General features: G+C 51.0%; 5 protein-coding genes across 5 annotated transcripts; 3 read left to right on the plus strand and 2 right to left on the minus strand.

Moving 5' to 3' along the window:
- Positions 1-299: 299 nt before the first annotated feature.
- C8Q69DRAFT_399470 (putative GTP binding protein) lies at positions 300-4,734 on the minus strand (the record flags this gene model as incomplete). The annotated part of the gene is made up of 4 exons (XM_028627851.1): positions 300-881; positions 942-1,645; positions 1,696-4,591; positions 4,645-4,734. The coding sequence occupies 4 exons, from the start codon at positions 4,732-4,734 to the stop codon at positions 300-302; spliced, it is 4,272 nt and encodes a 1,423-aa protein (XP_028486196.1).
- Positions 4,735-5,401: 667 nt separating this feature from the next.
- On the plus strand, positions 5,402-7,595 carry C8Q69DRAFT_460353 (ATP-dependent RNA helicase mrh4, mitochondrial). The gene has a single exon (XM_028630147.1). It carries the CDS (start codon positions 5,486-5,488, stop codon positions 7,382-7,384), a length of 1,899 nt encoding a protein of 632 aa, XP_028486197.1. The 5' UTR covers positions 5,402-5,485; the 3' UTR covers positions 7,385-7,595.
- A 480-nt stretch (positions 7,596-8,075) lies between these two features.
- C8Q69DRAFT_460356 (hypothetical protein) lies at positions 8,076-9,437 on the plus strand. Its single transcript, XM_028630148.1, has 2 exons — positions 8,076-8,756; positions 8,836-9,437. Exons 1-2 carry the CDS (start codon positions 8,234-8,236, stop codon positions 9,183-9,185), a joined length of 873 nt encoding a protein of 290 aa, XP_028486198.1. The 5' UTR covers positions 8,076-8,233; the 3' UTR covers positions 9,186-9,437.
- C8Q69DRAFT_460357 (hypothetical protein) lies at positions 9,438-10,227 on the plus strand. Its single transcript, XM_028630149.1, has one exon. It carries the CDS (start codon positions 9,715-9,717, stop codon positions 10,111-10,113), a length of 399 nt encoding a protein of 132 aa, XP_028486199.1. The 5' UTR covers positions 9,438-9,714; the 3' UTR covers positions 10,114-10,227.
- A 47-nt stretch (positions 10,228-10,274) lies between these two features.
- C8Q69DRAFT_518293 (histone-lysine N-methyltransferase set9) lies at positions 10,275-12,422 on the minus strand (the record flags this gene model as incomplete). The annotated part of the gene is made up of 2 exons (XM_028633435.1): positions 10,275-12,240; positions 12,309-12,422. The coding sequence occupies 2 exons, from the start codon at positions 12,420-12,422 to the stop codon at positions 10,435-10,437; spliced, it is 1,920 nt and encodes a 639-aa protein (XP_028486200.1). The 3' UTR covers positions 10,275-10,434.
- Between the last annotated feature and the right edge of the window lie 242 nt (positions 12,423-12,664).

Genomic DNA, 12,664 nt, shown 5'->3' on the forward strand with positions numbered 1-12,664 from the left:
GGATGAAGCATGAATGTTTGTGAGGACAGTTCAAAACCGCATCGTCTGTTCCGATTTATCATAAGTCCATCGCTTGAGCAACTGTAACATAGCATAAGAAACGTCGATAGACAACCGTGAACACCAACGGCCCAGGTAAAAACTGGCAGAGACACCAAACATAGGGATAGAGAAATGAAAGGCCAAAGGAAAGCATAGGGGAAAAAGGATTCCAACAGAAATATGAAAGCTGGCATGATCGAGCCGAAATAGTGGACAAAAAGAATCAAATATGTATAATCGCACGAGAAAGAGATTGATCACCAGATCAAAGATCGGGTCTTTTGTCTGCGGACATCTGGATTACGGGCTTCAGGCGATGACAGAGTGTGCTGATGTCTTCTCTGCGGTGGAGGAGGAGCAGGGGCTTTCGAGGCGACGGGTTTGATATTATCTTTCTTCGGTGGTGCGGGACCGTTACCAAGAACGCGCTCTGCATCTCGGCGAATGCTCAGGCTCTTCTCGCGCTTGAGGACAAGCTCTGTCCATGCCTTCGTCGGGCCACTGCTGGCGGATTGGCCCTTGCCTACCGTCTCTGCGAGGACCCTCATCCAGGCTTCCTTGTCTGAAGCGCCATCAGCGTAGAAATCGATGACTTCGCCATTGCCGAAGCGGATACGGAAACCTTCCTCGACGAACATGTATCCTTCTTCTTCTTCGGCGAAAGCAGACTTGCGTCGGCCGCCGCCTTTGGTAGAAGTTTCCTTCTGAGTGAGTGAGGACTTATCGTCGATTAGCTTCACAGCTTTGGCCAGGTTGATTGTCGCGCGAGGTTGACGGGTAGTCTCATGGTACGCAGTAAGCTTGGATCCCTGGAGACGGAAAAAGCGGCGACGCCAGTACTGTGGTTTGTTTTATCAGTGGATGCGCACTCTATATGGATCAAGAGGGATGAGACTCACGGGACAATCACCACCCTGCTGTGATAAGAAACCTTCAAAAGAACGAGCTGCTGTGTTCTCCGCCTCTCGCATTTCCCGAATGCAGGCATTCATGCTCTTAGGCATGTCTTCATCCTTGGCCCCCTTTGGCTTCGGCACGAAGAGAAGTTGCAGTTCGAGATTGCCAATCTTATATGGCGGCTTCCTCTGAGAGCCGGAACTGGAAGAACTCTTCTTGCTCTTGACGCTGCTCGATTCTTCAACAGCCCATTCGTTGAAACAGGCCACATCGACACCGTATGGACGGCCAAAAGCATGCTTCTCATGGTCACTCAAGCAGACATATGCACGGCCAAAGCTGCCATCACGAGCGATCAGTGTCCGGAGTTTCTCCCAAGCCCCAGAACCAGCTTTACTCTCAGCCTTTTGTCGTTGTTGGGCCTCGAGCTGCTGTTTCAGATCCATCTCCTTACGTTTCTTTGGGGATGCAAATACTCGGCTGAAAGTTGAAGTCTTCTGCCTCGTCGGCGTGGCAGGAACAGATTCCTGCGGATAAAGCTTTGCCTCGTCGACCTTCATCTGGAGAGTCAACTGGAACTCAAGGTCATTCTGGACAATGAGTTCAAATTCCTGTCCAATCGGAGCAGACTTTCCTAGCTCGAGCCATGCTGTAGTAACGCAGTGCAGGCCATTGTCCAGAGTAAGCGCGAAATACGATCGCTCGCCTGCGGAACGTTAGCAAATGGCGGTTTCAACATCTCACTGTCGTACTCACCACGTGGTAGAGGCAGGTCAAGATCTTTGATGCCGACCACTTTGACAAAGAGCCTTCCTCGTTCTTCTCCTTCCTCGAGGGTCTCATTAAGGCCGTTATTCTCAAGCTCCTCAACAGCTAGAGCCGCTTCTTGGACATTGCTCGCCTGACCTGGGAGCGGTGGCACTGATCCACTGGCGGGCTTCTTTTTACCGGGTGCACCAGCTAGCTTGATGCTCTGTCGGCGATGGCCCTGCCAAGGCTCTGTGGTCCATGTTGGCTGACTGGCCTTGCGTGAGGATGAGCTCGCTGGTTTCGTTTCGCGTTGCTCTGGATTTGGTGGTGCGCTTTCTTCGTCGTTCTGGCTGCTAGCAATGATGACCTTGGTGTTCTGGCGCATGAGGTAACCTCTCTGTCTCGGGGAACTCCTGTTAGCGAGATTCTCATGTAATGGGATCGAACTATCATATTCAGTGTCCTTGGGTTCTGGGTTTTCGCTTGTATGTCTATCCTGGGTACTTTGGGGCGGGAAAGAATGTAAACTCTGGGAAAGAGAGAGTTCAAACGCAACCTTTTGGGCTTCGATAACACGGTCGAATTCTTTATCAAGTCCGAAGAGACTATCATCATTGCCTGTAACTGGGATATCGAGTTTCACGAGACTGCTCTGACGCTGCGGGGCTCCAAGTCCGATTTCAAGTTTAGGAATATTGTCTCCTAGTTTGGGGTGAGAAGGCGCGTTGCTACCATCTTCAGTCGAGTGGCTAGATCCGTTCGAGATCTTCTTCGTCAGGGCTGGCATTGGATGTTCCTGGTAGCTCACCTTGCGGCGAGTGGCCGCCATCGTTGCAGTATCTGCCGGGGTGAGAGACGGTCTAATCTTGAAACCTGTTCCAGGTGCTTTCACGGTCGCAATCGGATCTGGTATCGACTCCGGGTCGGATTCTGCGTCTGAATATGTCTCTTCAATCGGATGCCGAATTACAGATTCCGGAGTCGAAGGCTCCTCGTCAGAGTCATCTTTCTCCCCTGCTTCTGGGGTCTGCGGACGCTGAAGGGATTCCCTAATGTCGTTCATGTGAAGAGCAGATTCAGTCTCATTGCCCGCAGTAGAAATCTCTGTGGTTTCCTCAGACGGGCCCTGAACAGTTATCTCAGGCTTGTTTTCTGGCACTGGAGTGCTTTGTCCGTCTGATGAAGTGCTAGAGTTGAACTTTTCCTTTTCGGCCTTATCCTCGGAGTTGCGAGAATAGTGGCTGTCATCATCATTGTCAGGCGTTGTCTGCTGTGATTCGCCTGGGGCAGTGTAGTCATGAGGTTGCTGGTCATCATATTCTGGGATGTCGTAGATATCGTAGTCATCGTCGGTCATTTCTTGCTTGATCACGCTGCCAGTCTCCATATCATCGTCACTGTCGTTCTCGAGCGACGGGATAGGGACATCGGGATCAAAGTGTAGATAGTGGTCCGGGCTGGATTCACGCTGCGAAGACGCGCTGAAGTATTCAAAGGGCTCATCTAGAGTGATATCGTGGTTCTTGATGTTGCGTAGGATGGACTCTCTTGAGATACGAGGGAGTAAAACATCGTCGAATGACGCTCGGCGCCGGACTTCCTCAGTTCCCGTAGCTCTGTTTGTCTCTGACTTCTTGCCTTCGACTTCGTTGTGGGGAGTCTCGGTGCCGTCGGAAACCTCGTCGCGCTGGGAATCTTCCTTAGTCTGCTCATGATTCTGACCGTCTTCGCGGAGCATCATCAAACGTAGTCTGTCTTCTAGAGTCATGGAGCCGCCGCCGAGTTCATTAATGTCAGCTTTGGAGTACGAAGCTGGCTTAGGAGGAGATGGAAGAACTCGCTGCCCGCTGCTTACACGCTCAATCGCAGCGGAGAGCCGTGGAGACCCAGCACGACCCAGTTGATTATTCGCAAACGGCAGAGGAGGAAGCGGCCGTCGCTCACCATTCGAGTCCAAAGACTCGACTCTAGATTCGCTTGCGTTCGAGTGGCTAGAATGAGGTCGCACCTCCGGTCCAGGGCTTCCAGCGCCGGGAGTTCCACGCGCATCCGTGAAAGGGTCCTCTTCCGATTGAGCCAGCTCATCGTTGGCACTGGCAGGGCTCATGAATCGCCAGTCGTCAGGCAGTACAACCGGTGTTTTCTCAGTGTCTTCCAAAGATGCGTCAAAGCTGTCGTCCGCCCTGTCATATGGCGAGCCTGTATCAAAGCTGATCTCCGCAAATTCTTCTTCCGAATCATAGCTTCCGTCGCGCGACTCAGATGCGATAGAAGACGGGTCTGGTGTTGTCATTTCATATTCATTCACCTGCGGCGGTGCGTTGTCGAATGTAACGCTCTTGGCATGTCGGTGGTGGCTTTGTCCATTGACTGCGTGCTGTGACGCAGTGCGATCATCCGACCAGATCTGGCCCTGGGGATCGAAGTCATTCCCCTTGGCCCCAAAACGTGTCGCCTTTGAAAGAGATGATTTAGCCGGCGAGGCTTGATCCTTGGTGGGAGATTGCTGTGGAAGACTGTTTCCATTTGCAGCGGGACCCTGATCGCCATTGCTCTGTTGACTGCTCAGCCTTGTCGATGGGTCGCCGTCCAGGCTACTGGTGCTTTGGTTGAAGGCTCTTCCGGTAGCGAGGGGTCGTTCCAGGACGCGAACATGGGCAGGGTCGTATTCTTGTTTGTGTTCACGGGCGAACATGCTACTGTTCTTCACACGAGAAGCACGCTTCAGGTTCTCGATGGATGCGCGCTTTGGAGAGACGATAGGTGCTTCCGGGTCATATGGAGCTGTGTTTTCCATGCTGGTGCGGAAGGGGGATCCAGAATCACGTCCCTGCCAGAAGAGACGAGGAGACGAGTTGAAAGGGGAAGAGCCGAACGGCGACGAGTCCCCGTGGATCATTTTCTGCACGCCTAATTAGCATGGAAACACGGAAGATTGATCAGATTTTAAGCAACCTTAGTGGCTTGGTTCCAGCTAGGAGAGTTTCGTCTCTGGGCCACTGGACTCAGTTCCGACAGCGGACGCTGCCCTGTGATACCTCCCATTTTTGGACGCGAAAGACCAAACGAAGTGCCTTGGTACGTAAGAAGACTGCAAACAGGACGGGTCAGCGACCTCTCTGTGTGTCCACGTCTTTATTTCAAGACAGCACACGTAATGTGAGGGGAAGAAAAACACGCGGGATGTTCAGATGTCTTCATACCTTCAAATTTTAGTGTCTATCAGAAGGATGGAATCTGCCACTGGCACGTCACGATTGAAAGTGCTGTGACAGCCCTACTGTTTGCCGGAGTCCCTGGTGGCAACTGAGATCCGTCAATGACAGCAGGAATGTGACAAGATAATAATTTGGGGTGATAATGTTGTGCGGCTGTACACAGCGGAAGGCTGCTGCGTTAGATCCCGCAGGCTGCAAAAAGACACTGTACGAGATAAAAGAAATGCCCCAGTAGGGTACAGACAAGTTGCCTGCAGGACGAAGAGTAAATACACGGGAAGGAAAAGAAGACGAAGGGATGGATGAAGGAGGAGTGAATGAAGGTGCAGTTCATCAAGGGAGAAGAGTTATGACGGTGTTGACAACCTATCGCCATCTCCATAGCAACGCGCCAACTGATAACCGCATTGGCGCGCTAAGCCCGTCTAGCGCCGGCCTTGTTTCTCCGCGATCTCTGGCTTTCTTTGGCTCGACCCGGACGATCTTGGTCGCTAATTTACTCTAGTCGCCCTGCGCTATCGAAACTTTTTCGGACTTCACCCCAGGCTGCGAGATAGCACATCTGCGCTGTCTTCGAGATGTCTGCTCCGAGTCCCATCTGTCTGCTCTGTCAGACCAGGGTCAATATCCTGCGGGGCCCTGTTCTTCCTCCAGGATGGCAGAGCTCGAGGTCGATGGCTTCTGCCAGGCTGCGCCGCAAGCCAGCAGCACGCATGGCGCTGTCGCCCAGTGTCTCAAAGGACACTTTGAAGCCGTCACGCGGTCGAGAAAAGCCTGGACCATGGGGTGGCATGAACCAGACGCATGCGAATATTCCGGGAACACCACGAGCGAGGTCGCAGGCAGAGATTAAGCGCTCCTACGCCGGACGGGAGGCGAAACAGCCGGAGAAGAAAGAAAGTCCATTGTACAAGGCGCTGAAGATGCAGACCGCTCTGGCGCCGGTGACATACCGCCAGAGGACTACAGTCAAAGAGAGGATATCGGAGATTACGAGCTTCGACAAATTTCAGCTCTTACCAGCTGTGCGCGATGCGATCTTCTCTCAGGCTCTTCCGGGACTTGTGGACGTAACGCCTACGCCGATCCAGCGTCTGGCGATTCCTGCTCTGCTTGGGACGGATATCAAAAAGAAGCCAACAAAGAAGCTGGATGAAGGGGAGCTTGGATTCGAGCAGTTTCTTCTTGCAGCGGAAACTGGATCTGGTAAAACTCTTGCATATCTGGTCCCGACTATCGATGCTGTCAAACGGCAAGAGGCTGTTGAGAAGGAGGAAACAGAGAGACGAGAGAAGCAGAAGGCAGAAGAAAAGGCGCAGAGGATGAAAAACAGTGCCTTCGAACTTGAGCCGCCTGAAGTCGAGACCGATTCTGATGCTGGTAGACCCAGGGCCATCATTCTGCTTCCAACGTCGGAGCTGGTCGAACAGGTTGGCTCAATGGTGAAGGCATTCTCCCATACAGTGAAATATCGCTCAGGCATGATTTCGTCGACATATACCCCTCGAAGAATCCGAAATATTCTCTTCAATCCGAATGGAATTGACATTCTCGTTGCCACACCACATCTGCTAGCGTCCATCGCGAAGACCGATCCCAACGTACTCAGCCGAGTGACGCATCTTGTCATCGATGAAGCGGATTCCCTCATGGACCGATCTTTCGCTCCGACAACAAGCGAGATCATCGACAGAACTGCGCCTTCGCTCAAGCAGCTCGTTTTCTGCTCCGCCACTATTCCTCGCAGCTTTGACTCCCTCCTACGCAAACGCTACCCTGATGCCCGTCGACTGACGACTCCCAACTTGCACGCTATTCCCCGTCGTGTGCAACTGGGTGTTGTCGATATCGAAAAGGATCCATACCGTGGTAACAGGAATCTTGCATGTGCCGACGTCATATGGTCGATTGGCAAAGCCGGTGATCCATCCGACTCTCTTGGACAGTATTCATCGTACGCCGGTAGCAAGGACAAGAAAATACTTGTGTTTGTGAATGAACGTGAACAAGCCGAGGAAGTGGCGAAATTCCTGTCGTCAAAGGGCATCGATGCAATTGCGTTCTCTCGTGATTCCAGTGATCGCCGCCAGGCAGAGATCCTCTCGGATTTTACTACTACGACCCCTCCCCCATCGCCAGAGGACATTATGCTCGCCCAGAAGAAGCGTCGCCTTGAAGATGCCGTCCCCTTCGAACTCCCGGATCGGGGTCAGCAAGAGGGACCTTCGCGTACACTGCCCAACACCAAAGTTCTCGTGACGACAGACTTGGGATCTCGTGGCATTGACACCCTTGCAGTCAAGACCGTCATCCTGTACGATGTCCCACATAACACCATCGACTTCATCCACCGCTTGGGACGTGTCGGCCGCATGGGCAAGCGTGGCCGTGGAATTGTTCTTGTCGGCAAGAAGGACCGCAAAGACGTTGTGAAGGAAGTCCGTGAAGCTATGTACAGAGGACAAGCTCTGATATAGAGCTGCATATGTGATTCGGAACTGTATAATCTACGACGTGCATATAGATCGGCGTTGGTGGACCTTACTCTTTTGGATGTCCATCCGTACCAGGGACGGTACGGCTGAAAAAAATCAATACCCAGCTCAAATGAATACATACGACAAATCATGTATAATATATTGTATAGTCACATGAACATAGGAAAGGAAATTCAGTTTCAATCATTTCTACCCACATTCCCTCCCACTATCACCCGTAGAAGTTGGCCATCGAAACAAGATGAACGGGGAACCCGGCGACAAGAGTTCTGGAACTTAATAATACCAAACAGCACTGAAGCAGGAAGAATCCCTACCCTTGCCTTCCAGCCAGTACAGATCGCTCACCTGTCCACTATACTTGGCTTTTAAACCCACTCCAGACCCTGCTAACTAGGTACCCAGAAGTCACGACTAACAACCACCACACCCGAACTCTCCATCCAATTTTGGAAAGAAAGAACTCCACGTAGAAATTCAAAGGACGGAAATACTTCTTTCAACGGCGGCACCCATTTCTCTTGTTAGAACAATATTGTTAACAATAACCGCCATTTCTGTGATAGCTCAAGACTCAGCCTACCTACCGCTCGGGTACATCAAGGGAAAGAAAAAAAGAAAAAGAAGAAGAAGAAGAAGAACAAGAAGGATAATAATAAAATGCATTACGTCCTTGTCGAGGCATTATAATATTCATCGAACTCTTTGTTGATCCTATAGCCGAATCCCATCTGTTATTATATATATTTATGGATACTGCCATCTTCTAGGAATTCTTTATCTACGGAAAAATATATATTTATCAAGTTCACACTCCAGTCTCCCAGTATGACAGAAAACACGATATCGATATTTAAGAAGAAGAAAAGAACAAATATACATACCTACCTATTCGTTAAAAATCCAGCAAAACCTCCCCCCTTGAACAATATGGGTCGCTCAGGAACATCTCACAGTTCATCCCATCGCTGCAGCCACCGCTGCGAATACGACTGCGACGACGGACACCATCACGTCCATCGACACCGGCATAGTAGTCGCCATCGCTCCTCACACCGAAGCAAAAGCCACCATGGGCGAAGCTCAGCACTCGTGGACAAGGAAAGTGAAGTGATGACCGATCTTATGAAGACGGCAGGGGTGTTTCTGAAAGAGAAAATCAAGGACATGCGTAAGCAGCGCGAGGCGAAAGATGAGGAAGAGGAAGTGATTATCGAGGAGAGTCATGGTTGTGACTGTGGTGAGTTGGAGGAGGAGGAGGATGGAGAGAGTGCGGATGGGGATGGAGGGTGCGATTGTGGGGGTTCGGAGTATGAGTCTGAGTCGGATTGCTGTGATTGTGAGGATTGTGGTGAGTTTTTTTTTACTTGGTTCTATGCCTAATTTGCGTTACGCGATTTGAAGAGCTTACAGATATATGAAAGCTATAGATGACTCGCAGTCAGAGACACCGCCGACACCTCCGCCAGCAGGCTATTCTACCTGCACGAGGATAAAGACACGGCATAAGGGAAATTCCCCAGGGCAGACACGGGTGACTACTTACGTCGTTTCGCCTGGGGACACAAGCAGGAAACGAAGCACTACAGTGCAAGCGTCTCGAGAGCCATCATCTGGTCAGAATGGAAATAAGCGGTCTGTTAAAACGGTGGTGAAATGTAAGCCTAAGCCACCACCCCGGTCAGGTTGCAATTGCTCCTCGTCATCTTGTTCATCGTCTTCGTCTTGCTCTTCGTCTACTACCAGAACAACCACTACAAGACGTTCACGATATATCTGAAGCAGGATTCTGGCAGAGGAAGGAAGATAAGAGGGGGTTTTCTGTATGGAGGTAGTTCAATAGTCCGAAACTTGCGTCGTGTCATAGGATCTCAAACATGAATATAGAGCGTAAACGCGTCTGGAAATCAATATATCTCGCCAATCATGAAGAATCTGAAATCATATGACAACGTGACATGAATATTCTATACTTTGGTTACACAAGATCTTCTATTTTGCCTTTGATCACATGAAGTTGATCGCTAGCAAACATTTCCAGTGTATTATTTATACGAGAACGCATGTCCATAGTCAACAATGACTGAGAACATATAATAAGATTGGTCTTCCACCTCCGTTATTAACGTCGCCCACGTCCTTGATAGACATACTCGATCACAGGCTTCTTTCCCGTGCGCATCGTTTGACGAAAGCCTCAACAGATCATTTCAAGACCACCAAAAACCGAATCATCCCCCAAGCTCAGATACCTAGCGAATCTGAAATCCTACAATACCAAACCAACAAACCCAGACTCTCCTTGGGATATGTTCCGCTACAACCTGCACATCCCCGATGAATCCACCACCGAACGACTCTCTCGCATATCCACAACTCCTCCTGAATTCTGGAGCCGAAAAGACTGGATGGAATCGCGCCGTCTGCGCGCCAAGCGCGGCCAATCGATCTGGAGAGCAGCTCGACAGGGAAGAAGGCTCGGGATGGCCACGCGGAACTATCCCGAAGGACCATTCTGGCCGCAGACTCCGAGGTATAATCCGCAGTGGAAAGTTGATGCGATCAAGATGAGGGTGTTGGATGATGATTTGCTTAATCTGTGGGAGGAGGGTTACGCGGTTTATCAAGGGATGGATGGATATTATCGAGTACAGGATCCGTGGACAGGGCAGGTTTTCCCAATGATGTGGGGTCTGGATGAGCCCTGATGGGGGAGGAGAAGGGTGTGGAACGAGGAGATGTGTGAAAATAAATAGATCGTTGCATTATCCCATTAAGGGAACCTAGTAGTACACTATACAAGACTGCAGGGAATATTAAAATGGTCACTTTCCCTGAAATATCAAAGATTTGCACCCCATAACCCCACCAATATGTATGCTTCGATAGGAAACGCATGCGTAGAGGTCGAAAGATGGATTCCCAGCAATATCCCAGACTCCAAATAACCCATCTCACAAATGCAATGGCCCAAACTCCCCATCGTGCCCCATGATACATTACAAGTAGATTAAAAATGAGAGATCAGCTCACATCGTCATCCTAAGCTGGCGGTCTCTCCTCCGGCTAGCTCTGGTGTTGCGTCTGTCATTGCCAACATCACTGCTGTCTGTCTCAGTTCTCGCATCAGAAAGTTCAGGCGTAGGCGTAATGCCAAAGCTGACTCCGCGACTCTTCCGCCGGACACGGGCTTCGTCTTCTGGAGCGATGAAACGATGAACCGTCCTATGATCCATGACTCTTTCTTCATCATCGTGCGGTCCTTCTTTATCGGTCTTTGGCCATTGAAAGCCATACAGCTTGGAATGACGCTCGCAACGAGGGCATTCCTTTCGAGTCTGGTAAGAATTCTCCTGGACAAACCAGGCATTGCAAGTCTGGCAGTCTACCCATCGATCATAGCGCTGGGCGAGTAGTTTGGCCGTCTTCGTGTAGTCGCCGGGGACACGAACACCAGGGGTGTCATCTTCGACCGATGCCATGACCTTGCGTTTCTGGCGTGACACGCTTCTGCCCTTGGGTACGACGGTTTCGAGGTGGTCGTCTAATTCATACGAATCAGATAAGTCTGAAAGCTCACCGGCGTCACTGCCGCTTAGGCATGACTTTGGATCTGGATGGTCTGTACCTGATTGTTCGGCCTGGAGAGTCTCAACAGCCGCAGACTCACGTACGGACATCTCCACTGACTCGACCTTGATTTTAATTCCCGCGTCGGAGACCGACGTAGCGGCAGTTGACGCCGAAGACCGCTGAGATTCATCTATACCGGTTGATTTGGGCGAATCACTGTCACTTGGGAGTTGTGGTAGAGGTGCCTCGCCCCCGGATTCTCTAGATTGCGGACGTTCGGGCCTACTCTCAGACTCACCGCTAGTCCCGTTCGTGCGATCTTCAGCCGCTACAGCGGAAAGAGAGTTGTCTAGAGCGGAGACAAATGACTGTTCAATCGATGATGCGAGTTCTGGTAGCGAAATCTCCTCGCGTAACTTGGAGCTTTGGCGCTGAAACTTGCCCCTCTTGCGCGGCGAGACAAACGCTGAAGGCTCAGAATCAGTATCAGGGTCATACTTCCTCTTCATACGAGGAGTCCCGTTATCAGGAATGCTGGCTTCGTCGTCAGGCGCAGGAGTAGAGGCGGCGCTCTGCGAGGGAGAATCGAATCGAGGAGCCCAGCCATTCCTTACAGCTCGCTCACATGTTAGGCAGAGACATTCACAGTTGTCCTCTCCAAAGTAATCTTCGCCGTAGGAGACGGTTATTTCCTCCCCAATGTGGATATCACGAGCTGCAATAACCTGCATGCCCTCCGAACCACGCGTCACCAATCGCCCGTTCGCGTTACAGTCATGGTTTGCGAAGCGTGCGGGACCAAGAAATAGGGAGGGTGTCTTTTTGCGGCTGGACATGACAATGCTGAAATCTTTGCGATTCAGGTCCAGATCCATCTCCTCTTCTCGGGTCATGGCCACGAGTGTGCCACTGAGATACTTGATCTCTTCTCCTTTCTTGATGAACTTTCGCGCACATACGGCAGCCTCATGCTCCGTGATGGTGTATCTATTCGTCGTGGTAACCTCAAACGGACATTCAGGGAGGTAGATCAGGATATACTTCCGTAGGTGTCGACGGAACCACTCCTTCTCCCTGTCGTTGGGCAGCTTCGCCAAGTACTTGTTCAGACCCGAAAGCGCAAGTAGTGCTTTCTCCGCCTTGGCTACATCTTTTGCGACGATCACGTCGTGGAGAAGGATTCGGGCCACGTCGTCGTCTTTTATTCCTCTCGCCGCGTTATATTTCGTGCGATTCTTTCGAATGTTCGTCCAGAAGTACGCCTGCGCAAGAAACCACTGTCAGAAGAGGCGCGACACACACGGTGTAGGATGCGAACGGAGAGACAAACACGATCAACCAATGCGTCCGTCGCTACATCGTCGTAACTGGCCAATTTCGCGAGTGTAAGGCGTTCGCGCCGGTCGACTGCCGGGGACGCCCTCGAAGATTTGGGGGCAGGCATGATATGTCGTTATGAAACAGTCCAAGTGCACAGAGAAGGATGCACCGTATAGGGACAGGGAGTGAAATCAACCAAAGGATCCAATGAATGCAAGTAACTAGTACGGGAAATCGAAACGCAGTGAATCCAAATGAATGTAGTGTTACGGATGAAGCCGTCGACCAAGAGAGAACTGAGTCGAAAACCAGATCAGCCGCATAATTGAGCCAATGCGACGGACGACGAGGTCGCAGACTGTGATG

This window comes from Paecilomyces variotii (genome assembly GCF_004022145.1).
Source record: "Paecilomyces variotii strain CBS 101075 chromosome Unknown C8Q69scaffold_3, whole genome shotgun sequence".
Lineage (NCBI taxonomy): Eukaryota > Fungi > Ascomycota > Eurotiomycetes > Eurotiales > Thermoascaceae > Paecilomyces > Paecilomyces variotii.

Bases quoted from the DNA above. Each gene is read 5' to 3' on its own strand.
- C8Q69DRAFT_460356 (XM_028630148.1), top strand. From the start codon at position 8,234: ATGACAGAAAACACGATATCGATATTTAAGAAGAAGAAAAGAACAAAT. The intron at 8,757-8,835 runs GTGAGTTTTTTT...TGAAAGCTATAG, and splicing joins CTGTGATTGTGAGGATTGTG to ATGACTCGCAGTCAGAGACA.
- C8Q69DRAFT_460353 (XM_028630147.1), top strand. From the start codon at position 5,486: ATGTCTGCTCCGAGTCCCATCTGTCTGCTCTGTCAGACCAGGGTCAAT.
- C8Q69DRAFT_460357 (XM_028630149.1), top strand. From the start codon at position 9,715: ATGTTCCGCTACAACCTGCACATCCCCGATGAATCCACCACCGAACGA.